The sequence below is a fragment of the Thamnophis sirtalis genome, unplaced genomic scaffold (genome assembly GCF_051295495.1).
Source record: "Thamnophis sirtalis isolate CommonGarterSnake01/CBP01778 unplaced genomic scaffold, rThaSir2_p1.2 scaffold_11, whole genome shotgun sequence".
NCBI classification, from domain to species: domain Eukaryota; kingdom Metazoa; phylum Chordata; class Lepidosauria; order Squamata; family Natricidae; genus Thamnophis; species Thamnophis sirtalis.
Window position 1 is genome coordinate 31,593,743 of NW_028261391.1, and position 27,918 is coordinate 31,621,660.

Below are 27,918 nucleotides of genomic sequence, written 5' to 3' on the forward strand. Positions count from 1 at the left end.
GGAAGAAGATATCTTGCTTCATCAACCTCTTGGATGAATATCTTCTTCCTCAAAAAACAGTCCAGTTGCCTTTTGAAAAAAAGCACTTTTGAGACCTAATTTCCATAGTTTTCTTTCATTCCAATAGAATATGAAGTTGTCAACTTAGTGCTTATCTTTTAGTAGTTACAGTATATCATAAATATGTATGGATTTGGTAGCTGTGCATGTTTGATATTTGACCACCATCTAAGGGCATTGTATACGCTGATCATAAAAAATAAAAATAAAAATCCTACAAATCCTTGCCTACCACAATTTCTGAGTTGTGTACAATAAAATCAAGCCTTTTCAGCTGGGCATGCACATTGTCCTAAAAGATTATTATGTCTATAATAACAAAATCCTTTCATCTGACAGCAAAGAAAGAGAGAGATGATGTTTGTTCGTCTTTAATTTCCACGATGATATGCCTGTAAAAATGTCAAGTTCTCTCATTTAGAAATCTCTTGTGAATACTCACTCCTCTTATTTTTTTTGCTTCCAAAATAATGAAAAAATAATCTTATTTATTAGTATAAATTAATTGCTTACAAGAAGAGAATAGGACAAATGGAAATGTTTTATTTCTACTAACTCCACTTTTCTTTTCAACTCCACAAATGCTACTGTTCATATGATGAATGTTATTATATTTATCCTGCACAACCTGGGAGCCTCCAGATAAGTTCTACCATTGCTACTATTGACCATCACTAGAAACAAACATGCTGGGGAAGGTTGTAAAGTGTATTCATTCCTATACAATATTCAAAATCCTTACTTATGTAACTAGGAATGAAATGCTGACATTTGCATTACAACAATCTCGCATGTAATTTTTCCCCCTTCTGGTTTACTATCTCATTTTCAGGATATTTGGAAGTTTATTTTATTGGGTTTTTTGTAGTCATTATATTACTGTGTAGAGAGAGATTGGTGTGGTTTTTTCTGTCCACCTCTCAAGCTTTCTACAACTTCTTGGCTTCTTATACTTCCTCCCCATAGAGAAGTTCCCACTCCTTTGATTTAATTCGTTCTCCAATAACTTGATCAGTTTACCAACTTAAAAAAGGTACGTCTAATCTAGAGCTGTCCTATACCTGGCTAGATATTATAAACAAGAAGCATTTTGTGAAAATTGGAATGTTGTTTATACTTAAAAAGGCCAGTGACTTGCTAAGGACCTAATTTAAACCTTTAGAAGTTTCAGAGTTCAAACTGTCAACTGTGTGTTGCCAGTTTCCAAAACTAAATAGTAACATCTAGACCAAGGGTGGGCAGCTTGCAGCCCATGGACCAGTTATAGCATTCAGTATCCTTTTTTGCAGACCTTGGAGCAATTTAGAGAGAGTTGAGTGAAAGATATTGATTCCTTGGGAGAAGCTGAAGTATTGAAGAGCTGAAGTGTCAGTCCTAAATCTTAGGGTTTCGAATGGTGTCTTGGTATAGCAGTTAAGGTGGTGCTGTGAAACTCCCAGCTGGATGCATCACGCACTGGCCAGGCCCACGCCTGTTTTAGCAGAGGGGGGGAAAGTCCTGATATGTCATGTGATGTTGTCATGACGACCTAAGTTTGACACCCCTGAGTTAAGACATCAGGCTAGAAACTGGGTGTCTATGTTTTCTACCCTTGCCTTAGGCACAAAGCCAACTGGGCAAGACAGTCCTTCAGAGCCTCAGGAAGGAGGCAATTGCTAACCACTTCTGGAAAAAAAACTTGCCACGAAAATTTGCCATGCAGTCTCTGAGGATCAGAGTTTAGAAAGACAAAAAATAGTAAATGCATATTTTTCTTTAAACTCTTCACCATCACCACAATTCAGATGCATTTTGCTGTTTTTGCATGTTTAAGAAGATAAAATTGATTCTATAAACCACAGCAATCATGCTGTCACAATACTACACAGTGGATATGCACAACATTTCCAACATGCATTTAAAAAAAAACATAATATCATTGCTTTCCCTTCCAGAGACACATCCTACTAATTCAATTTGACATAGGAACCATCCCCACATGACATGAAACAGGTAGGTCCTTGTAGTCCAGCTCACTAGGAAAATTCAGAGTTGTGAATATTTTTCATATTGCAATTATTTTAACTAATATTGCAATTAATATTTTGCAGGAAAAATAACTTAATAGGATTTCCTTTTTAGAAAAAAAAAGAATCCTATATTTTAACTTAGGACTTACGATTGTAAGATGTTCTAAAGGATTAAAATCATAGTAATGGCAATGATAATAGTTATAGTAAAATAACTGAGCAATGATGTAGGCAATCAAATAGACTGCATTTTAGGAATACTTTTTTATTTGTCAAGAAAAATATGTAGCATTCTTTAAAATAAATATTTATGACATTGTGACATTATGCACTCATTTTGAAACATTTTCTACACTTATTACATAGCTCCCTGAAGAACTTTTTATCTGCAGAAATGATTTTACTCATCTCCTAAGTACCGTATGTCAACAAAAGTAGGAAGGTTGGGGTTGATTCTTCAATTTTCAGCTGACTCTTTTATCCAGCATGTGGAATAGGCCAGACATGCCATTTTTATACAATGGGATATGAGGCTCTGGCTTTCTATGTAGTGATAGAAATTAGAATCCATCACAGTCCATACAAAGATCAAAACTTCTCCACAACTGCAATCGAAATTATTATTTTTGGGAAAATACTCCTTGCAAATCATTTATATTTCATGTATTTGATTCAGCAACATTGAACAACACCAATACTGGGATTATATATATACACCAGAGGTGGTATTCAGCAGGTTCTGACCAGTTCCGGAGAACCAGTAGTGGAAATTTTGAGTAGTTCAAAGAACCAGTAAATACCACCTCTGACTGGCCCCACTCCCATCTTTTCGTGTCCCCTGCGTCCCAGATGATCAGGAGGAAATGGGGATTTTGCAGTATCTTCCCCTGGAGTGGGGAGGAAATGGAGATTTTACAGTATCTTTCCCCTGGAGTGGGGTGGGAATGAAGATTTTACAATATCCTTCCCCTGCCATGCCCACCAAGCCACACCACACCCACAAAACTGGTTGTAAAAAATTTTGAATCCCACTACTGATATACATGTATCTGTATATAGGGATAGTGGGGGTATAATCATATATATATATATATATTCATTTATTAACTATTCATAAGTGAACTAAAATCACATTTCAAAGAAGAAATGGGAAAGAAAGAAGAGCATCCTTTTCTTTTCCACAATTTTATTGTAACATCTAAGTTTAAGAATCAGGTACAATAGACCCCTCATTATTTTCTGTTTTGCTAAATGATTTTACAAGCATTTTGCAAGCATTCTGTTTTGCTAAATGATTTGCTGAGTGATTTGGCAAGGTCTGGAATATTAAGTTATTAAAAACATCGAGATGTAGGCAACATAATATTGGAAGTACTGGTATTTGGAAATGAGATGCAGTGCATGTTTCCAACAGCAGATGGCAATGCAAAATACCATCTCCTAGCAGCTATAAGCTTGTAGAAATGTTCTTCAAAATATCCACCATTAAGCTCACTAAAGAATTCCATTTTGTGAATCCCTTATGGTTTTCACTGAAAAATCAACAGTATATTCTTAAGGAGGTGGCATGTATACAAAAAAAAATCACTGAAATCTATTTCCTTTCTGAACTCTCTGGTGGAAGATGTCTTAAAACCATCAGAGAAGAAACATCCTTGCAACATTATTGAAGAGCTACAAAATACAAGAATGAACACAGCAGTCAAGGGCAGCAATAGATTTGCAGATTCAGTAGGGAATTAGTTTGCTCTTGGTGGTACAATATTGTAGCATGTCACTTATACCGAGAAAGGAAAAAATGGATCTAATTGGCCGACATCACATAGTAGCAACAATCAATTCTACAACAGAAGGATAAGATGAACAAAACTCAGAGCACAGCTGTATTTTAGGATAGATGAAGATTTGGAGGGAAGAATGGCCTCTTGCTTTCAATTTTCATAGTAATGGAAACATGAAAACTACCATGAGTTTCCTTTATTCCACTGCGTAAAACCAGTCTCAGATGCCTCCGTTGCTGAAAACTTTCTAATCATCCTTAGAGCAAGCAAGGATAATGTTTATACAGAAGTAGCTGATTTGGCAAGTAAACAAGAAGTCTATATATATATATATATATATATATATATATATATATATATATATATATATATATATATATATATATATATATATATATATATATATATATATATATATATATATATATATATATATATATATATATATATATATATATATATATATATATATATATATATATATATATATATATATATATTATGCCACAGGTCTCCTCCTTATCCTTATTATATATATACTGGGATTCGAACCTGTGCTGTATTGCATCTTAGGCAAACGTCTTAGCCATTATGCCACAGGTCTCCTGTATATATGGATAAGGAGGAGACCTGTGGCATAATGGCTAAGACGTTTGCCTAAGATGCAATACAGCACAGGTTCGAATCCCAGTAAGGGTATGGCTAGCTGATGAGAGCTAAATAGCTTGAAATAGATCTATACTAGTCTCCCTTTATTTATTTATCAGCACAAAACACACACACACACACACACACACACACACACACACACACACACACACACACACACATATATATATATATATATATATATATATATATATATATATGCATGCTTTTTATACTTCTAATCTTTAGTTCAAATTCCACATGAAAAAACTTGATACTGTATTTCCTATGGATATATTTTTATGGATGTATGCAGGTAACAAAGCTACACAATGTTCTAGCTTCAAAGAGAAAATGGCACCTGTTAATAATCCTAAGTGTATTTTTTCTACAATTCTGCTGCCACTGGATAGCTTGGGATCCCAGGAAAAGGTGCAGCAACTTTAAGCATTGTCCTCTGGTCCATTAGTACCCCCATGCACATGCCACCCCCCCCCTTCCCATTTAAATCTGAAGCAATGCAAACTTGATAGACACCATTAGACTTCTACTTATTTAGTTTTATTTAGCTCCTTGTGTTTCACAAAGCATGATCATAGAATTGGGTCTTGACTGGGTAATTTCAGTTCAATGCCTGAGCCCAGTGGTTAGACTGCAGTTCTGCAGGCTACTTCTGCTGATCACCGGCTGCCAGCAGTTTGGCAGATCGAATCTCACCAGACTCAAGGTTGACTCAGCCTTCCATCTTTCCGAGGTGAGTAAAATGAGGACCCAGATTATTGGGGGCAATATGCTGACTTTGTAAACCGCTTAGAGAGGGCTACAAGGCACTGTGAAGTGGTATATAAGTCTAAGTGCTAGTGCTATTGCTACCTTTGAGGTTGAGCTAGAAGTTGCAGCTGGTCCATAGCCATGGCTGGGTTGCTGCTAATTTGCTAAGTCTGAAGTGTTTGTAATGACATACAATGCCTTATATTGTTTGTATAGTGTGCACTTCCTTTTGTGCCTGCCTAGCAACTAAAATCTAGTGGGGATATATTCCTGAGGCTTCTTTATATGCCAGCAATGAACTAGCCATAAGAGATTATTCTGGTTGTGAAATTCCCTCTTGCTCAGAGAACACTTCACTGGTGCTGAGAATGTTAAGGTAATGTCTCCACTGGACTTTTTGTTAAACCGGAACTCCACTGTCCTAACTCTTAAACTGATCAACTTTTAAGCAGTTCATTTTTTAAGGCATTTTTATTACATTTGTAAATGTATTTCATTTATTGTAACTACTTTAATTTATTTCCCGACTGGTGATCAATTTTGTAACACTAAAAAGCAGATGAAAAATATCAAAGAAATAAAAATCATTTTCTCCAAGATCTTCTCCACTAATAACAACCTATGACAAAATGCATATGCACATAGAATACATAGATGTAATCTGTGTTTCATACTTCTTCAACCTAATCATGAGAAGACTTATTACAAAATAAATAGTTATCATAGTATCAGAGGTGCTACTGTTGAGGAATATAATGAGTAAGTAATGTGCTATCCAAATTAATTATAGTCAATTTCATTTCATTTTGTGAATAATCTCAGTTCATTAATAGACTTTTTTTCTTTCATAGATTTGGATTCTAGCCAGTTTTGGGAAGGAAGGAAGGGAGGGAGGGATAAAGGAAGGAGGGAGAGAGGGAATATGTTTGCATGCACATTTGTGCACATTAGCAAGTGAATCTACTTTATGTTGGTGTTTTAATTTTTTTATATGTTTGCTTTCATTCAAGACTAGCACTTCTAGTCAAGACATAAGTGTAGTTCAAGCCATTATATTGGACTGTATCCCAATATATCAAATCTTCAATCTATTAACAAACAGGCTAATAGCAACATACTTTGAAAGTGCATTCACTGTTTATTCCAATTTTTAATGTGAATGATTTTGCTGGGTAGTGATAATGACTTTATCAAACAGTATATTGTGGACCATTTCGTGCTCTCCTGAAGATATTTCAGATTAAAATCTAGTTTAATTCAGTTAATATGGCCAATGGTAAAAGATAATAAGAAATTATTATATATTTATTATAATATAAGAGACATAATCCTAAAGCTAAATAATAAGATATAACAATGCAAAACTTTTGGAATGCACTCAGTCTTTAACATGTAGCATTCTGGCCACTAGAGAAGAGGACAAGGAAGAAAGAAAATCATGGAGATGGCCTTGAAAGGTCTATTCAGAAATCATTATATGCAAAAAGGGTGGAAACATTCCTTAACCACTGGAAAGGAAAATACTATAATTAGAGACTCAAAAGAGATTCAAATGGCTTCTCCCTAATGCACTGGCCAACACTGGCCATATAAGAGCCAACAGAATTAAAACACAATCAAACTTGCAATATAGGGTTAGAGTTATCTCAATAAATCTATCTTCCTGTGTAATTAGTTTTCTGAGCTGGACAAATATGACAGAGCAAAATGGCACAAGTCTAAAGCAGCCAAATTTTCACATGTTTTCAGTCCAACATTTCCTGTGAAAATGCCAACAATAAACAAAATATGGTGAGTTTTCATTTTAAAAATATTAATGTATCCCATTAAACCGAGAAGAATTAAAGTAGCTTGCAATTAGATAAGTATTTCCATGTTCTTGTTTGGCATATCATTTTGGCCAAAGAAAGATAATTATCCCCTGATTACATTTAGTTGAAGTACCATCCATGTTGAAGCAATCTTGATTTTTGTGAATTTCACAAATCTCTTCACTAGAAATCCATAGTACTATTTGTTTATTGTACTGCTATGCAAAATGGGTCTAACTATACCTACCTGAACTATTATTTCCTGCCAACATGGTTGGACTAACAGAAGACCTTCCAAGTCGGTTAGACACAAGTGATGGTCCTGGTGTTCCATCCCATTCCTGAGCTTTGATTGGCTCTCTGGAAGATGACCCATGATGACATCCTTTGTCTTTGTTTTCCAGCTTTGGTAATGGTTCGGTACTGTGACTTCTGATCTTTAGTTCCTCTAACGGTTCTGCAAAATATGCAAAGTTCATACTCCATTACAAATGCAAATTAATTGCATCCATACACTACTTTTTTCCAGGCCAGTACGCTACTGCTTGAGCTCTATTGTAAATGTACTGTAGAAAAGACCATAATAAGAAAAAAAAATTAAACAAATTAATCAAGAATTATAGTTGCTTCATATTACTTGTGACCTATTTGGATGGAAAGACTGTAGGTAAGGTTAGAAATCTATTTTATTTATTTTGTCTCCTACCTTTATTATTTTTTTGCAAACAATTCAAGGCACATTCAAATATTTCATGAAATCATCTGGGAAGTATAACTCTTATGTACATTTTCTCACTGATGTATAAAATTGAAGCTGGGGTCAATTCCTGATAGTATTTCCATGCCACCTGTGCTGTGAATATCTTCAGAATAATTTTTATTACACAAGATTTTTAAGTGAAGCACAATAAATACTAACTAAATTGTATTAAGCTCATATCAAAAACCACAAGATGTCTCACCAATGGAAAGAATTAGTCATGAAATTATCAAAGAAATAGGACAGTGAAGAAAATTCTACAGTGATCAGGTTTCCAAATTTCTACTGAAATTTCTACTGAAATTTCTACTGAAATTTCTACCGATACACTGTTAGAAATAGACCCTTCTTACGCAGGGAATCGGAGATGCCATAAGATTTAAGTTTTAGAAGTTATAGTTATAAAACAAATAAGTACATAGTTTATACTGCAAAATAAAATCGAATATTGTTTTATATTCTTCTCATGTTTGGAAGAACAATGATTGGTGAATTCCGACTTTATAGAAAATTTACCATTGCTTCCTATAAATCAAAGGAAGATAACCATGTTCTTAAACCACAGCCTTATAGAAAAAATTAAAAGCATTCTATGTGGGAAAAACACTTTAGATAGATGCAGAAGCACCATTAGAAAGTGCTCATAAAGCTCATAAGACTTATGTTTTTCAGTATACCACCACATTATAAGTTGTCAAAGCAGGATGCATTTTTCCCCGTCTCTCAGTCCCTTCATGTGGAATTGCTCATAATTCAAACATAGCAAAATACACTTGTAATGAAGAACTAACACCAATTATAGGTAAAAAGGATGAGGAGATATGAGAAAGGTACAGAAGCATGGCTCATATTGGAAACTGGATGCTCAGGAATCAAATAAAGAAGCATTCATATGAAATCTGTGATACCAGGGTTAAGAATTATTCTATTCAATGATTCTATGTAAGAATCATCTAAGTAAGGTTCTACATTTAGGCAAGAAAAACAAAATGCACAGGTACAGTAAATGTTGCACCTCGTTCAATAGTAGTAACTGTGAGAGGGATATTGGAGTCCTAGTGGACAACCATTTAAATATGAGCCAGCAGTGTGCAGCAGCTGCTAAAAAAGCCAACACAGTTCTAGGCTGCATAAACAGAGGGATAGAATCAAGATCACATCAAGTGTTAATACTACTTTATAATGCCTTGGTAAGGCCATACTTGGAATACTGCATTCAGTTTTGGTTGCCACAATGTAAAAAAGATGTTGAGACTCTAGAAAGAGTGCAGAGAAGAGCAACCAATATGGTTAGAGGACTGGAAGCTAAAACATATGAAGAACGGTTGCAGAAACTGGGTATGTCTAGTTTATTTGTTTATTTGTTTGTTTGTTTATTTCATTTGTATGCCGCCCTTTTCCCCAAAGGGGACTCAGGGCGGCTCACAACTCAAACAAGGGAAGGGGAATACAAACAATTTGACAATAACACAAAGCAATACATAATTTAAAAGCGCAACAATCATACCATTCGAGATAGAGGGCAACGATTCTTTAGCCCCAGGCCTGTCGGAACAGCCAGGTTTTAAGGGCTATGCGGAAGGCCTGGAGGGTGGTGAGGGTGCGAATCTCCACGGGGAGTTCGTTCCAGAGGGTCGGAGCAGCCACAGAGAAGGCTCTCCTCTGAGTAGTCGCCAGTCGACACTGGCCGGCGGATGGAGTTTAACGAAAAGAAGGACTAATGGTGACATAATAGCAGTGTTTTGATATATCAGGGACTGCCACAAAGAAGAGGAAGTCAAACTATTCTCCAAAGCACTTGAGGGCAGGACAAGAAACAATGGGTGGAAACTAAACAAGGAGAAAAGCAACTTAGAACTAAGGAGAAATTTCCTGACAGTTAGAACAGTTAATCAATGGAACATCTTGCCTCCAGAAGTTGTAAATGCTCCAACTCCGGACATTTTAAAGAAGATGTTGGATATTCTTTTGTCTGAAGTGGTGTAGGGTTTCCTGTCTAAGCAGGGGATTGGACTAGAAGATCTTCAAAGTCCCTTCCAACTCATTTTCCAATCAAAGTTATTTGTGAGCATTTGAAACACAAACCAAGATTTCAATTTTCACCCATGACAACGCATTCTGCCTGTATTACAGAATTTTTACAAATGCCAATAGAGGAAAAAATTGAAATAGAAGGAGATGAAATGAAACAAAACGAAATGAAGACCACACTGTTATTTGTTTTATCTGTTTTTAATTTTTTTTCCTTAATTTTTATTTCTGTAAGCCGCCCGGAGTCCTCCGGGATTGGGCGACCTATAAATTTAATAAACAGTAAACAGTAAACAGTGTCTTAGCCATTGAGCCATCACGTCCCTTTTTGCGCCTTTTTGCACCTTTTTGCTGCTGTTGTAGAGGCCCCTTATGTTATGTAATTCTGTATCTGGAGGATTATATGACCTCTCGAATTTCCAGTAGTCTGATCAGCAGGGAAAACAAGTCTGTTAAGATATATCTTAAAAGTTGTTTTTTCTTTTCTAATGCAAGTTCCCCCCCCCTTTCTTATTTTTTTATTCTATGCATCCCAGAGTTTACATATTAGGGCAGGTTATGAAAATTGCAAACCAATGAACAAACAAGAAATTTTAGTATAAAATTAGATCTAAGCCTTTTAAACCAGTTTTCATAATTATAGATCCTTACTTATGGGCAAAGTAAAGGAAAAGAAAAACACACCCATCATTTTTTCTATGTGGATTCAATACTAATGTAGATTTACTTCCCACCATTGTTTTTTAAATTGCTAAATGGTAACAGCATTGGAAACCTGAATTCCCTGTTGCTGAGGGAAAAATATGATTCACCACAAAAGGAAAAAAGAAAAAGGAAGACTGTTTAGAAAAAAAATCTGCAAGACAGTCTTTTTTTTTTTCAAAGTAGAATAGAAACATTAAAATATCAGACTTTGCTTTGGCAAAATGTATCTTAGTAAATTTTGACTTAACTCTGCACAATAACAGCAGGCAGATACATCAGAGCGGTTAGAATGCTTTATCTAAAATTCTTATTATTCAAATGAATGTACTCTACCTGATTGATCTGGCACAAGCTTTCCAAGAAATTATTAACTGATATAATGTTATTGTTATAAACTGCAGAACGCTTTTTAGTAAGCAAACAAGGTATAATTGAAGCATCTCTAAATGAGGGCAATTCTCAGCTAGTCTTCTCTAAATAATCCACAATGTATCAGATAACAGCTTTTGTATTATTCATTCATCTTTCTCTGCTATCTGTTATAAATCCAAATATATCAATACTCATGTTAGCAGAAAGCACTATTTTATGTGAGGTTATATGTAGGCCAGTGTTTTAACTAGCTGTACTTCCAAGCAATGCTGCTTCATAACAAGGTCAGCCTGTTTGAGGTGTCATCCTATCAGGCTGACCAATTCTTTAGTCTTATAAATTGTAAATCTCTCCCATACCCCCCAGCTATTAACTGAATGGTTCCTCAGCATTCTTTCGGGAATGAATTCATATAAGCACTTATTAAATGGCAAATTTCTTAGATCATGGATTCTTGAATGGCAAAATAGCTGCTTCTGGGTCAATATCATGATTTTGTATGAGTTTTGTTTGCAAGTCTGTCTTTCCATTGTAGTAATGTATTTGTAGTTCTTCTCAGATCATCACTAAGCTTTTTCTCCAGCTATCTTGACTTCTTTGTGATTTTCTTTTAAAAGAGTGATATAGTAATTGTGCTTCTGGAAATCCTTTTTAAGGATTTCAACAGCTTTTAAACTCATTTTCCAAATAACTTGTCCAGCTGTGGAATCCTTCTTATTGCTCTAAGATTTGAAGGGGGGGGAGACACGTTTTTGTTGTTTGATGGTCAGTTTTAGATTCCCTTAAAAGATGAACTCCTTATATTTTAGTCACTTTAGTTTATTGTTCTTGTTATTTCCACTTCCTCGACTAAGTTTTAGCCACTGATTGTATCAAATATACCCATTGTATCAAATACATTCAAGTATAGCTGATTCTCTTGTGTCTTCTACCTTTTGAAGGAAAAAGTTATCAGCAAGGAGAGTCAGGAATTTCCTGGAAGGATAATCTATGCAGATCATTTTTACTAAACAGATGTCAGGGTAAAGCCTTTCACTGTTACAATTTCATTTCTTTGTAAGATCTGCATCTATCCACATTTTCTCCTTGGTTAGGCAAGTAATAATAGAAATCAACAACACTATTGATTTTATTTGTCCCTTTACTTATTATATCCCAGATATTATCAACTGCAATGCAAGTATAATCATTTGGATGTCTGGATAAGTAGTATATTTGCTATGAGTATTAATTAAAAATTGGAATGAAAATATACACCATGAACACCAATGAAACACCAATTGTGTTTCAAAGGCCAGGCATGCAAGCAAAACAAATCTCCAGCTGCTTCCTACTGTGCTTTCCTGCCACCCAGATACTTTATATGTGGCACTCAATCTTTGAGTGGATTCTTACATTTTCCCAATTCCTATTCCCTGCCATGTGCTATCCAAACTCTTCTTTATTTATAAACTAAGCCAGCTGTGGCTGCTACTAACTCTGTCTTATCAGTCCACCATTATTTATATCAAGTAGCAACATCCCCTCCTCAAAGAACTTAAGTGTACTTAAGTTGGATTGCCATTTTCTTATATCTACAATACATTATAAATGACCATTGTAATGGAATAACAAGAACAGCTCTTTCATATATAATGCAGATTGATTATAATGTTGAGGAACTTTCAAATTCATTAGCAATTGGCAAAGATCTACATAGCAGCTGCAAATCAAATTTGCAATTCAATAACACCCAGATGCATACATATTTAAGGAAAAAACGCTGCTCTATAAACTGATAGTTAGTGTGGCCAACAACATAGACTTATATTGGGGTATCTTTGATCCAGTTCCCCGCTATATCACAAAATTATTTGGGTGAGCTTAGATCAGTCAGACTTTTTCAGCTCAATCCAATGAAATAAAATTAGGGTTTTTTTTTGAAGTCTTATCTGAAGCTGCATCTTCACTATATAAATATAGATAGTGAAAAGTAGAAAGCATTTCAAAAAGATAGGTGGAATTGGACCCATATCTTTTTTGGGGGGGAGGGTAACATCTTTTACCACATTGTTGGAATTATCTAACTTCTGTGCTGTTTACAATATTTTCATTTCTTCTTTTTTATTGTTATAAGCCTCCTAGAGTAGCCCCATGGCAAGATAGATGGCAAATAAATTTAACAAACAAATAAATTAGTTAGAACAATTAATCAATGGAACAACTTGCCTCCAGCAGTTGTGAATGCTCCATCACTTTTAAGAAGATGTTGGATATCCATTTGTCTGAAGTGGTGTGGGGTTTCCTGCCGAAGCAGGGGGTTGGGCTAGAAGACGTTCAAGGTCCCTTCCAACTCAGTTATTCTAATTTCTATTCTAAATGGCAAAAAACTGTTAAAAAGGAGCATGTCCTCATGGAGAAAGAGATATGAGAGAGCTAAGGAGTTGGCCAATTAGAGGCATTTTACCCCAGCAAACCTGAAGTTGATGCTACCTAAAAATGATAAAATATATTGACAGTGGAACCAGTTCCATTCAGTGCTTCTGTACTGTATGAGATGAGCTTCTTCTTCATTGGATAGCGCAAGTTTTAACAACTGGCTAGATGACTAGGTTAAATATTTATCAAAGCTCACTCTGGTTTAACACAGTTTTTTGGTGAGGTATATTCAAACAATATGCCAGCTGATAGGCAGAATCAGCTGATTACCTCAACATGTTATTGTTGTTATTGTTATTGTTTGTAACTGTTTACAATGATTATTCTAGTGAAATCCTGGAATAATTACTTTGTAATAATTTTTCCAAATTTGTAGCTCTTCAGTTGTTATTTTTTTGCTGGGGTGGGGGCAGGGAGGGACACTCATGTTTTACTATTAGGCCATCATATCTTTGAGGATTGAGAACTGAGATATTAATTAACATTAATATTTCATCATCACCGATACAATGTATATATTTTACATAAAGTATGTTTTCAGTGATACAAATGGAGGACTGAAAGTGATTAATTTATATATGTAGCTACTCCTATCCTTAAAAATGACAAAAATAAGTTATGCAAAAGCTAAAATATCAGACTAGAATTCTGAAGTCAAGGCCATAAGACCCCTCCCCTAAAATCCCAGTCTATAGGGAATTATTATTTGCAGACATTTTCCAATCAGTTGCCAGTGCATACGAAATAATGGAATCAGCTTAGCTAGTAAAATCCTCAGCACGTTTGCTCTTAATGCAGTAATGGAACAAGGTGAATGCATGAATAGGGAACCTGAGGGTCACAAGTATAGAAATAGATGATTATGGTAAGGCTATGGCTTGGGGAAAAAAGAATTTGGGAGGGGGGTTATTTACTAATTATGGAATAGGGTACTACATGTTACTCAAAATAAGGGCAAATCTGCTGATCGACATTGTAAATGCAAGCAAAGACATTGATTAATAGACATTGATTAGGTCATACGAGACCTAAGAGATGTTGATTTAAGGTAGACTTATGGGGAAATACCTATAAAAACTGAACTGTTACATGAGTGCTCTTTGCACAGACCTAGTGGTTGTGATCCCCTGTGTCCCTTTTCTGTGCAGAATAAAGCTTTTGCAAATCTCCATCTAGGTCTGTGGTTTATTGGGCATTGCACAATGAACAGAACTACTTTATGGGACAACAATTTAATGAAGAAAATCTTATTACCTGACTTGTGAGAGACACTACATGGTACAAAGAATTAACAAATGAATACTAAACCATTTCAAATGTAACTTAAGCTTGTTTTGCAGGAAAAGTATGCGCCTAATGGGAAAAATGTATTTTATTGTTTGAGTGGAGTTCTTTTCTGTCTTAAAAAATGTATATGGAAACTGATGATTGTTTAAAAATGAATATAGGACAAAGGAAAGTCTCATATTTCAATTAAATCTCTGTTTATTTTGAGAGTTTTAAATTGTATGAGTTTGCTTAAAATAGTTTTAAATTAATACATTGGATATTGCTGTAATATAATCAATACACATTTTATTAGCAATGGATTTGTGTTTTCCTATTAATAGAAACTATTTTCAGTAATATTTTCTGTCATATATACTTCATCATTTATTTGCTACACACACACACACACATAAAACACACACACACACAAACACACTGCTTTGTTATTATTCATTATTCTATCCAGATTTGATTGCATCCCACAAAATCACAACTCTGGTATTGTTTTCTACTAATTGTGCATTTTAATCTGAACACACACACATACAAATGAAGCGTGATTTTTTTTACACATGATGGACTACAAGCTGCCAAGTTACTGTACAAAGATGCAATATTTTTCTGTGAAATATTTTTCAGTAACTCATTCTTTCAGTTTGACTCTCTCTTCTTGTATTCTTCAATATAAGATAACCAATTCCCACAGCACTATTCCAACATTCCTTCCCGTCTCATGGTTGAGTGGGTTGAGTGCATCTTAACATAATGAGAGTTAAAAGGGACCTTGGAGTTCTTCTAGTCCAACCCCTTGTTCAGGCAAGAAACCCTGTATCATTTCAGACAAGGGGTTGTCCAATCTCTTTTTAAAAACTTTCATTGTTGGAGCACCCACAACTTCTGAGGACACGCCATTCCACTAATTGATTGTTCTAATTTAGGAAATTTCTCCTTACTTCTAGGTTGGTTCTCTCCTTGATTGAGGGCCATCTATTTCTCTTGTTCTGCCTTTGGTGCTTTGGAACACTGCTATCATGTCACTGCTTCTCCATCTTTTCATTAAACTAGACATATCCAATTGCTACAATCATTCTTCATATGTTTTAGCTTCTAGTTCCCTAATCATCATTGTTGCTCTTCTCTATACTCTTTCTAGAGTCTCAGCATCAACCAAAACTGGATGCAGTTTGATTTTGTGATAGGAAGAATAAGTTACAATTTCTTCATCACCACTTAAAAAGAAAATCAGTAGTTGGTGAGACATAATCAATCTCAGTTTGAAGCATTCAAATGACAGTATTAAGCTAGGTCACCAAACTATCCCATATGAAATTGTGAGGGAACTTTCTTACATTTGCAGAAGTGTAAAGAACAGGAGTGAGAAATTTATAAAAGAAAAAGATGTGGCTTTATAACATATACATCTTTTAAAATTTGGCTACCATTCTAGAAAGAACACAAAAATGAACAGTTTATTGGGTTCAGCATGTTTTCTGTGCTATTTTTTTCCTGTCCAAAAGACGTACTTTATTGCTGGTTGCTTTTTAAACTACAGAATTAGAAAATAAACTCTCAAAAATATGTCTGGGCTCTACTGCCTTCAAAATAGCTCAAAGTCATTCATAAATGGTTTTATAGGATCTCCAGGGAATAGTATATCAGACATACTTACTTTGTAATACTATTAAAGACTTAGTGTTCAATTCCTATCTGTACTTTATTCATTTTTCCAACAATCTGTACCAGAACTCTCTCTGACATGGAGAAGATAATCAGAAACAATATAATATGAAAGACTGGGGTGCTTTTTATGTTTGCTGTGTTCTTTGTGTATTCCTGCTTTCTTTCAAATTAACTCTCCCCCCCCCCCCAATCTAATCTGATTTTGAGGACAAAGACCTCCAAATCTAAAGAAGCAATTAAGCCCCAAGCCATTTAAGGAAGCCAGTCCTTAAATTTATTTACTTATTTATTTGCTAAAAAGCATCCTAAAATGCAATTGTTTCTTTTCATGGTTTCATTAAAGTCAAGGTTTAAATTTATATTTAAAACCACAAGAAGAAAACAAAGGAAAGATGACAGTTTAGTAAAGGTAACTCAGTACCTGCTTAATATTTCAAAACAGATCTGGCAATCCTTCAAGAAACCCCTCTGCTTATAAGTTAAGCTTCATGATTGATTAAATGTGTAGGGCCCTGCTGCTTTCTCTGATTTGCTTTGGATGACAGTGTAAATCCACAGGAGCCAGGTTCTGATCAAAATCACTTGCATAGATAATTTCCACCCACCCTTTGCTTTCAAAATCCCCATCAGTATTAGGCAAATTGTGTGTGTGTGTGTGTGTTTTAAACATCTATGTTTAAAAAACAAAGAAACTTGGCTTAGAAATTTTTTTTTAATGTTTCAAATATTTTATTTGTTACTCATTCTTTTCCAGCTCCTTCTTGTACTTGGATTACATTTGTGGACATGTATTTATGGAATTCCCATTGATGGTGGCCATAATTTGTACCATAGGTTATGTGTCTTGTAGTTGAAACTGACTTGCAGTAGTTTGTAAATAATATATTATATCAATGGTCAGAAATCATATTTATGAATTTAGAGAAAATTCTTGAAAAACATGGGTTTTTTTTCAAATACTCACCATTTGATAATATATCAAATAAATGATATATTTTTTCATTTTAACATGAGCCAAATTATTTCATTGCTATTGAAATTCAGTAGGGAAATATCTGCATTAAGGGCGAACAAATTGCTGAATTACTGTCAGTTTTAATTTATATCACAATCTATGTCCAACCTTCACTTTTGGATTATTAGAAATTAAGTTCATGTTAGAAAGGGGTATCAATATGCATGTAAGATACAAGTTTCACTGTTGTATATTTCACAGAAAAACAATTATTTGAAAATAATAATAAGTAACACTTACTTTCTGCAGGCTCTTTAGATTTTCTTCCACTGGAAGATTTCCTCAGTAGGCTTCGTCCTGAGGTAAAAAGGCTGGTTAATTCCTCCAGAGGACTTGTTGGTGTTCTAGAACGTGAAGTACTCTGTGATGATGACCCGTAGGTATTGACAGAGGCATTTATCATTTTCCCTCCTTCATGCAATATGTTTCTGGCAGTAGAATGAGGCACTGATGGAGAACTTCTTGAGAGACTTCCTGAATGTACAGAATCATAAGGAGGAGGTCTTTTGAGACTTAAAGGAGTAAGTGACCGACCCATACTCACGGGAGAGGGAGAGGCTGAGTGGCTTTTGGAATAGCCATGGGGAGACTGTGTTCTGTATAGGGTAGAAGGATGAGGAGGTGAAGAGGAGTGCCCTGGAGTACTAGTTCCATGAGAAGCTGTCTGGTCTTTCTCTAGTTTTTGATGACTTGGAGTATGAGGTGGCAATGAGGATGGAGAAGCTCCAGTTTGCTGTTTAATATAGCACACATTTTCCAACACGGGAAGCTTTGTGACTTCCAATGGTGTTAAAGGAGATTCATCAGAATTTGGGGAACATTGCACTGGTGCAGGTGGGAATACCAAGAGAGGTGGTCTATGAGAAAGCAAATTTGGAAATGGTGGTGGGATATCACAAATCACACCTTTGGGAGTGGATGGCACTGAGGACTTGGTGAAATCAAGGTCAGGCACTGTGGGAGTAGCACACTGAGAGGAACAGCTGTGATGGTCAAACTCACATGGACACTTTAAATCTTGGCCTCCATCCTCAAAGATGGGATATTTCATTTCTTCATATACTGCCTCATTTTGATCTTCCTCATCTTTTTTGAAGTCTCTTAATATATTCCCAACCATTTCAATATAAACTGGCTCTTCTTCCTCTGTATCCAGAGCAGGACTGCTGACTTGAGTCAAAGAAGCATCTCTACTTAGCACAGACTTTATGGAGCCATGCTTTTTGATATAAGTTTCATCAAAAGATGCACTTAGTTGAGTGTTTGGATTCCGCTTTGGCTTTGGGGGAGGAATCTTCTTTGTGTATTCATCACTGTGAGGCCTTGGCTTGGTGGATACTATAAGGCAAAGACAATACACATTAATCAGAAAATTAATAAAAATTGTGTATTTTCAAAATACTTGTTGGAAAATGCCTATCCTGTTTTGATGATTATGTAAATTCTCCAGAACTAACTTGTGTGCTGAAATATATATTGGAATTGGAATTGGAATTTGCTTTATTTGTATGCCGCCCTTTTCCCTGAGGGGACTCAGGGCGGCTCACAATTCAAGGGAGGGGGATAAACAAACAATTTACAGAACAAAAAAGCATACACTATTAAAAACACAACAATCATACCATTCGGAGTGGGGCTACAGGTCTTTAGCCCCAAGCCTGCCGGAACAGCCAGGTTTTAAGGGCTGTGCAGAAGGCCTGGAGGGTGGTGAGGGTACGAATCTCCACCGGGAGTTCGTTCCACAGGGTCGGAGCAGCCACAGAGAAGGCCCTCCTCCGGGTAGTCGCCAGTCGGCACTGGGCGGCTGATGGAATTCGGAGGAGGCCTAGTCTGTGGGATCTTATTGGTATTGATATTTCATGAAACACGATGGAAATAACTCACCAAGTTCACTAATTGCTTAGATGTGGCGATGTTTAGTCAAAAATGATATTGCCTGTTCATACTTTATGAACATAAAAATAATCATATGGTGTCATCCATGGTATCTAATCCAGCATTCTGTTCTACACTGAACAAGCAATGGAAAGAGTACATACACTTAAGATCAAGTCTGGCTCATGCCAATTCCCCCCTCCCGTGGCACCCTACTCCCCCTCCCCGGTAATGATTCATGTTAAAACTGGAGAACATAAAAACCTTCCAAAAGTGATGTTGTTGTCTTGTTATTTTTTTTTCTCAATAAGGCACAGGGAACATCATGAACATGGGCCTAAATAGCCTACTTTTAGGGAAGTGAATGCAATTTTTTCTGTAGAATGACCTAATTGTACATGCATTTTTCAAATATTTCCAAATCTTTTCCACTCATAACCTATGTTGATGGGCTAAATTAGTAGCTAAATACATTTTACTATATCCACAGACAGTTAACCAAAGGGATTGTTCAATCAGGGTCAGCTTTATGGCAGAACTAGAGATTAACCGGGCACACCATTGTTTTTACGTTGGACACATGTGACAAATTTGGGGAAAAATCAGCATAAATTCAAAAGTAAATGGAAAGGCTAATTCAGAATCAAGATTTTGTAGCAGGCATTGGTCTTTTGTTACCATGAGGTTACTGGACTATGTTTTTTCCTTTAGGAAGAAGATGTTTCACTTCTCATCCAAGAAGCTGTTTGATGAGAGTTAGAACTGATGAAACTTCTTGAATAAGTAGTGAAACATCTTCCTCAAGGAAAAAAAAACATAGTCCAGTTGCCTTTTATAAAAACACCTTTGAAACAGCCATGACTAGGATAACTGAGAATCTCCATAGAAATGTAGAACATCACCTTTTCTCCTATGCAAAATATATTGAACAGATGCCTTTCTTATGTGAGTCTAAACTATGGTGATATTCAACTACTGGACTCAGCCAAGACTTAGTTTATGCCCAAACAAATCAGATAAGTGGGCAATTAGTCTTCATTCAACTCCCACAGGTTTGGATTTCATAAAATGGAAATTAGAGCAATCTTAATGCAGAATTTGATATAAGATAGATGACCACATAAATGTTTTAAATAAAAAAGCAAGCAAGAAAGCAAGAAAGCAAGCAAGAAAGCAAGAAAGCAAGCAAGAAAGCAAGAAAGCAAGCAAGAAAGCAAGAAAGCAAAGCAAGAAAGCAAGAAAGCAAGAAAGCAAGCAAGCAAGAAAGCAAGCAAGCAAGCAAGCAAGCAAGCAAGCAAGCAAGCAAGCAAGCAAGCAAGCAAGAAAGAAAGAAAGAAAGAAAGAAAGAAAGAAAGAAAGAAAGAAAGAAAGAAAGAAAACTTGACTGCTGTCTGAAACACATTTCCAGTTCATGGAGTTTTCTATACTACGCAATAAACAGCATGGCTTAATAAGTAAGCTTTCTTTAGATGTCACATGCCTCCTTCTAAGAAAGATTGTATGAAATGACCTTCAGGTTTATCCAAATCTGCACCTCTCCATTCTTTGAAAAGGTCCTTCCTTTCTTTAGCTCTCCTCAGCTTGCCATTTAAGCATTATGTTTAATGCTTTATAGCATGTTGAAGATAGAATGGTTTGAAATGCACTGTGGTAGCACCTGGCATTTCCTCACCTGGTGCACAATGTCATTTTATGCCACGCACAGAAAATGCAATACAGTCAGTAGCATAAAGGTTAGCTGATTGTATCACCATGCTTAATATAAAAGATCACTGAATAAAATAAACATTCTTCCTTCATATCATGTTATTAGACTCATATTCCTTTTGTGAATGAATATATGAAGACCTTTAATTAAACAAAAGAAAAATGCCCCTTTTTAGGGAGACTGGGATATAAATATTTTATAATTTATTTTAAAAGATCTGTGATAGTCTTTTGCTGTTATTTAAGCTCTATAGGAATAGTAATATTAGGAAGAACAGAGGGAAAGCAGAAAGAGGGACAAGGGAGCATCTCTTATTTGGAAAAATGTAGTCACACGCTAATGAGGAGGGAAATTGGGGCATTGCCCTAAAAAGGAGCTTTAAAAAGACAGATACGGTAAAAAGGGAGAGGAAGAAGTTCATCTTCTGGGATGAACTTGACTTCTGATTCCTATTTTCTCAAGGACCCCTTCCTTTTTCACTTGGGGATGGTATTAGTTGAGATATCAAGAAATGTTTGGCTTGTCTTGGGATAATTCTTCTTGATGTGCCTTGATTCCAAAATTCAGTATTCCTTGAGTTGATTCTAACAGAGATGTGCCTGAGCAAGGATCTGATTTGTGGGTTAAGGCTGGTAAACATGGGAGGTTCAATAACATGCTCCTAAATTAGTTGGGGTATCCCAATAAGATATTCACAGGGGCTGTACATCTGTAAAAAAAAACCCAAAACATGTGAATTTCTGCGCTCCTAAGTTGAAACAGGACACAACAATATTATCAGTTTGTTGGTGATACAGATCTTTACATCTCAAAGCCAAACCAAACTGGAGGTACTATGATTCTTTGCCCCAAGAATAGTCTCCCTAACAAAATCTTCAGTTCTCTATTTTTAAAAAAATAAAGAATGAAGAATCCATCAAGTAATGTTTCTCAGTTGCACCCCAACCCAAGAGCAATCTTATGAGCAGTATTCTGGAAACAGATGAATTGGAATCGTTCTGAAAGGCATTGGAAAATTGAGGAGTTACTCTCTATTTGCTATTTCTGCATTATTTTTTTATTCTTGCTTTAATATTTGATTTTCATCACTATAGTATGCTCTTCATACATTGTTGCATGTTTAAACTGTGTAGGTTACAGCAGTATATAAATGAAACAAACAAACAAATAAACAAAGGAGTACAGCAATTCTGCACACAGCAATCATGGTAACAAATTATGAAATGTTAATGATATTAGTAAGCAATGTTTCTGCACATTTCTGAAAACTTTTAGCATGGATGGTTCAACTGTGTATATGAGACTTTTGGTATGTGTCTCTTTGTAGGATATTTAGCGTCCTATTGGCAATTAAACAGTGAAACAATGAAACAGAGAGATGGCAATCTCTTTGACTGAGAAAAACATACAATGTTGTGTTAATACTTTGACATTTCAGTAAAGGGCAATATTCTTTCCATGCTAGCACATAAACTCCCACAAATAACCCATCCTAATCAATAGCCATGTTCAATGATAAGTCACACTCTCCATGGTTTTCTTTTAGATATAGAAACCTATCCAAGATGATTCCTGCCAAATTTCAGCAAGAATCTGTGAAGTGAAGAATAAACATAAATAAATCAATAGCCACCCCTGCACTAACATGTTTGCAAAATACCAATTTTGCAAAACACCAACTTTCTTTTTTTAACATTTCTTTTTTTTTATTTTCCATTTTCATAACATATAATCACATGTATACTATTACATAGCCAATATCATGTTATGTTAATTAATAATTACATCAGTTCATCTTGCCATCAACTCCCAGAAAAAATATAAAATAAAAAGAAAAATCAATTATTGGCTCTTCTGCTCTCCATACACCATATTTATGCCTTATCCAACACTTTCTTCTGCCTTTCTCCTCCCCCTCCCTACCTACTTTCTTCCCTCCATCATCCTTTTCTACTCTACTTCCCATTCCTTTCTCCTTCTCCTCTCTCCCTTTTCCACTCCTCCTTATTCTCCTCACCTTCCCCCACTTGCCCTCTCTCCTATCCCTTTCTTCCTATCTTTCTTCTCTCCTCTGCTTCCCACTCTTCCTCTCATTCACTTGGTGTATTTCAGCTTCTGAGCAAACTCCATTCTGTGTTGATGGTATTTATACTTCCATTTCAATATACATAACATATCTTTGTTTTAAAAAAATAAGAGAAGACAGTATACATGTACAATCATATTACTTTAAAACCTAACACCCCTCCTCAAGCCTAATATACTTCCCTCCCTCCCCCCCTCCCCCCACCCTTCCCTCCCCTGACTTCCCACAACCAATACAAGGTATAAGTCTTTAACAAAAACAGTCTAAAATATATTTGAAAAGAGAGTAGAAAATTAATAACGTCTTTAGATTGAACTTAGCTCCTCCTTGCTAGGCTAACTAAACAATTTATATCATTCCTGATCTTAATCATAAGCTATCTGGAATTTCTTAGTACCATATTTATTTTGAGTATAATCAATCCATTTTTTCCAGTCTCGTTTATATCTCTCGTTTGAATAGTCCTTAAAATATGCAGATATTTTAGCCATCTCGGCTAGGTTTGTGACTTTCAATGTCCATTCTTGGATAGTAGGCAAATCTTCCTTCTTCCAGTATTGCGCCACCAACAATCTAGCTGCTGTTATTAAGTGCAAAATCAAATTAATCTCTAACACCAACTTTCTTAAGTACATATTTTCTACATTCGTGAATAGACCATATATCTGAAATAAATATTCCTTTCTCCCAACTATACAAAAACAATACTAAGTTCAAATTACTTTCTTGCAATATGTTTTTTTAAATTGTACATATTATATAATTAATTATTAAATAAAGTACAGCCAGACGGCTGTCTGGAAACTCTAATAATGAAACTAAAGCTTCAATATTGCATTTTGCAATAAAATAAAAAAACTCCTGATGCTTGGAAAAATTGGAGACAATTGAAAAATAGAACTGACAGAACACCAAATGACCCAAGCAGGAGCTTATAAGAACACAAAAAATAGTTTTTCAGATACTCCTGAAAAAAAATTGTGTTTCACATTATGAAATACAATCCCATCCAGACTGGAACTGGGATTCTATCTTAAAGAATGGTAGCATTCAAACTTTGTTCTCGTCATCTTTAATCCAGATAGAATTTTCAACATCTTTCTTTTTTTTTTTTTTTTTTTTACAAAAATGGTTTTACTATGTACATTGTTCTATGTGTATAGAAGGGTTAGAGACATGGGGAATATGAGCCCCACATACCTATGTTTAAAAGTTAATGTATAATTTGGGTCCAAATTTATTCAGAAAATTTTATGTAAAGGAAAAAGGTGTTATATTTCACAAGTTGCGGTAGCACCAGTGGTGGGTTCCTACCATTTTGGCCGAACCAGTAGTGGTTTGGCAGCCTGGGTCACTGGAACCAGCTGTGACCCAGATCTGCCAAGCCCCCCAAACCGGTTCTCCTGGTTGCGCCTAGGCACCACCATGTTATTTTTTTGCTTCTGTGCATAACATTTTTCTTTCCATTGTGCATGCACACGTAGCGTGCAGTGCAGCCATGAGTGAACCACCTATGAGCGAACCAGCAGTTGTGATTGCCAGAAGCCACCATGCTGAGATGAATGAAACTGGTACATATAGAGGTGTGCCATAAGAAGCACAGTAATAAATTGGCTGTTATAAAACTACCAATGTATCTATCCCCAATGTATGACCACAATCAAGCCCAGAATTATGGTTGTAAATCATGCCAGTCACTAAGCAGTCACCATGTGATCACACCTGATTTTACAACCTTTTTAATGGTAATCGTTAAGCAAATATGGACATCACTTGAGGAAATAAAAAGAAGCCAACATTTTAAGGTGAGATAGGGGAACAAAGGAATCAGACAATTTAATTTAATTAATGTAACTTTTAAAATTTAGGCATCACCCATCTCCATACTCTAGGATAGGGTTGTCAAGCTCACGGACCCAGGCTAGATGCATCACGTGCTGGCGATGACCACACCCAGGTTAGTGAAGGTGGAAAAAACCCAATATGTCATGTGATGCTGCCGTGATGACATGAGTTTGACACCCCTGCTCTAAGAGGTATACAATAAGACCAAACAGAATAGCAAATACAATATAATATTTATTTTTAAAAAATGGAATGAAAAGGAAGGAACAAGAGCTAATTCCAAGTCCAGATAACAACCATGACACCCTCAGACAAATCTGACAGGAGGCCTAACCATTCTAACCCTAATTAATTTAAAATTGCAAAAGGGAAATGAGAGACAAAGCATTCCTGTTGGAGTGCCAGGAAGGTGACTCATGAGTAAGAGATAAAGGGAGACTTTACAAGGCTTTTCCCGGCATTATGTCCTGCCATCATGTTTGCTTGCAGCTTGAGAAAATTCTGTCCATGAAGGAAATGAAACCAATGCTATCTGGAGAGTTAACTTAAGCCAAGGAAGTGAGGAGCACAACAGCGGAATCGTGCTGGGCCCATAAACAGTGTTAGGTAAGCTCTCCGTTCGGAGAGCGAGTACATTCAGTGAAGCATTGTGAGAGTTGTGTTGGAGAACACACAAACCAGCATACAGAGACACTGCAGTTTATTTTACTTTCGTGGAAATAGAGGTATCAGAATCCATCAAACAGTCCAAGTCATACACGGTTAAGACGTCAGTCATCAATGTCTTTCAATTAAGGGATAATCAAAACAACATAGTCCAGTAATCATATAATCAGTCCGGTTCACTAAGTTTGCTAACAGTTGCAAAACTTACAATCACTCACGGCACTCAGATCAGATCAGCTGAGCATCTAACGAACAAAGAGCTAACAAGTCTGGCTCCCTCTTATGGCCGATTGAGGAAAACAGCACCCAATCATCCAATCACATTTTACAGTATGGCTTAAAGAAAAAGGTACAACATTGTTACATGATTCATATATTGCCAACCCAACCGTTAGAATTATATTCCTAACAAGCTGTGGAATAACCAATGAGTAGCACACTTAGATTTAGGTTGATGCTATCAGAAAGATGCAAGAGAAATGTCTGTGTTTGGGGTTTAAAATGCCCTGGCCTTTAAAGAGCTGCTTGGCTATGCATGACAGGGGTAGGCTACATTCCCCACCCCCAGCCCCCCAAAATCTAAGTGGGGCGCTCATTTCTATTGAGTTCAATAGCGCTTTTTCTTATTTATGTATTTCATCTGGATGTGAATTGTATATCCCTATGATTATTTTTAGACAATAAGATTATTCAGACTTTGATACTGAGATCAAGAAAGTCAGTTAAGTTTGTTCATAACGAGACATGACTTGAGTGGAGAAAATACTCTGAGATGCCCTGCTGGTGAGAGAGTTAGTAGAATGAGTTGAAGGAAGTTTGGATAGGAATGAGAAAAGAAATTACTGAGCCCAGATGTTTGGAAGTTTCTCTGGGGGATACAATTTTCTTGAACTCAGAACTGTTACTATGTGATTAAACAGGGCAACCCAAAGAACCAGAAAAATAAGTGCAACATTTTTTTTATCCTAGCAAACATGCAAACTCTCTTTCAGCATCCAGGGGTTCAGGGTTGAAAAGAGCTTTGGGTTGCTCCAGCTGAGCTAGCTGTAAGTAAATTTAACTATAAGGCATTTTTCAAAGGAGATATTTTTGGAGTTCAAAGGAACAGCAGAGTTTTCAAACAAAAATATGGCTTCTGTAGTTTAATGTAGATACTATACTTATCTGTTATCAGAAATCAGGGTCCCTTTTCCCCCCTCCTCATTGGGTGACTGGAAATATGAAATTGCATTCTGCTATTTCTTTTCATGATTGTAGTGTATAAGGGAAAAGGACAATTAAAAGAAAAATAACAGGTTTGCCATTTTCTATTCTGCCTCAGCTATTTACCAGCTTTTGGAACTACTACAGAGATAATCTGCTGTGCAGTTCAACTCAGGAACAAGTACACAGCACAAGGGACAATTAAACAGCTACTCTTAACCAGAACACCTTAATTCTCTGTTTTCCTTAAAAGCCCAATAAAGTACTGGTAATAATCATGAAAGGCAAGAGTTACTGTTTTCCTTGCCTTCTACTGCCATCTAACAGCAATTTCAGAGTTTTGATGCCCAGATGTGGAAGCATCATAACCATGCCTGATATGATGACTCAGGGCATGGCACGAAAGCAGCACAACCAGAGAACAGATCTAGCTCCCCTTTATTGCTCCAATTGTGCCCCCAAATGTTCTCACATTCGCTGCAAGTCCTGGAGCAAAACTCTCACATGCACCTAAAGAAGCCTCTGGCTGCAAGTCCAGTAAGCCAGGTTAACCAAACAGCAACCAGAGCCAGCAGTCTAATAAGCCAGGTTAATCAAATATTAATCAGGGCCAGGAGTCCAATAAGCCAGGTTAGCTAAGCAGTAACCAGAGCAAGAAGTTCAGCGAAGCAGGCAAACTGGCAAGCCCTACAAGACATAGTACAGCAATCTCCAGGCTTTGGCAAGACTCCACAGATTCAATGCTTCTTCATAACAAATGCCCCTTCCACTGGCACCTCCTCTTACATCTCAGTTCCCAGGTGTGGCTTCTGAAAGGGGCGGGGCACTCTCCTTCCTAATAGCTGGCTCAATCTGCATTGATCTCGCCTTCTCTATTCCCTCCTTGCTCTCGGATCAGGAGGAGGTAGTCCTTGCTCTTCTCCTGAGCTCTCCCTGTCTGCAGGCCTTACTAATTTAGAACAGCCTTGCCTGGACTGACTCTGCTCTTCCCCAGCTACTTCCAAGGTTAATGGAGCCGGCCTCTCCATCTCTGTTAGTTCTTGTTCAAGCTCATCTTCCCCCACAGATTCAGACTCCGACTGGAGCATGACACTTGAAAAGCAGTTACCAACAGGGCTTCTTTTAGTACTTCACCAAACATTCTGAGGCTGGCTGTTCAATCTTATGTTTTGATATGACATATCCTTCCTCTGATATGTTTAGGT

The 27,918-nt window shown here is 36.3% G+C and overlaps 1 protein-coding gene across 1 annotated transcript in view; it reads right to left on the reverse strand.

Annotated features, from left to right (window-relative positions):
• Positions 1–27,918, reverse strand: part of NYAP2 (neuronal tyrosine-phosphorylated phosphoinositide-3-kinase adaptor 2) — a 145,016-nt gene that overhangs the window by 25,486 nt on the left and 91,612 nt on the right. The window contains exons 4-5 of the mRNA XM_014054690.2: positions 17,571–18,668; positions 7,328–7,537 (exon numbers count right to left, since the gene is read on the reverse strand). Of these exons, the coding sequence (XP_013910165.2) occupies positions 7,328–7,537; positions 17,571–18,668 (1,308 nt within the window). The remainder of the gene's footprint in view (positions 1–7,327; positions 7,538–17,570; positions 18,669–27,918) is intronic.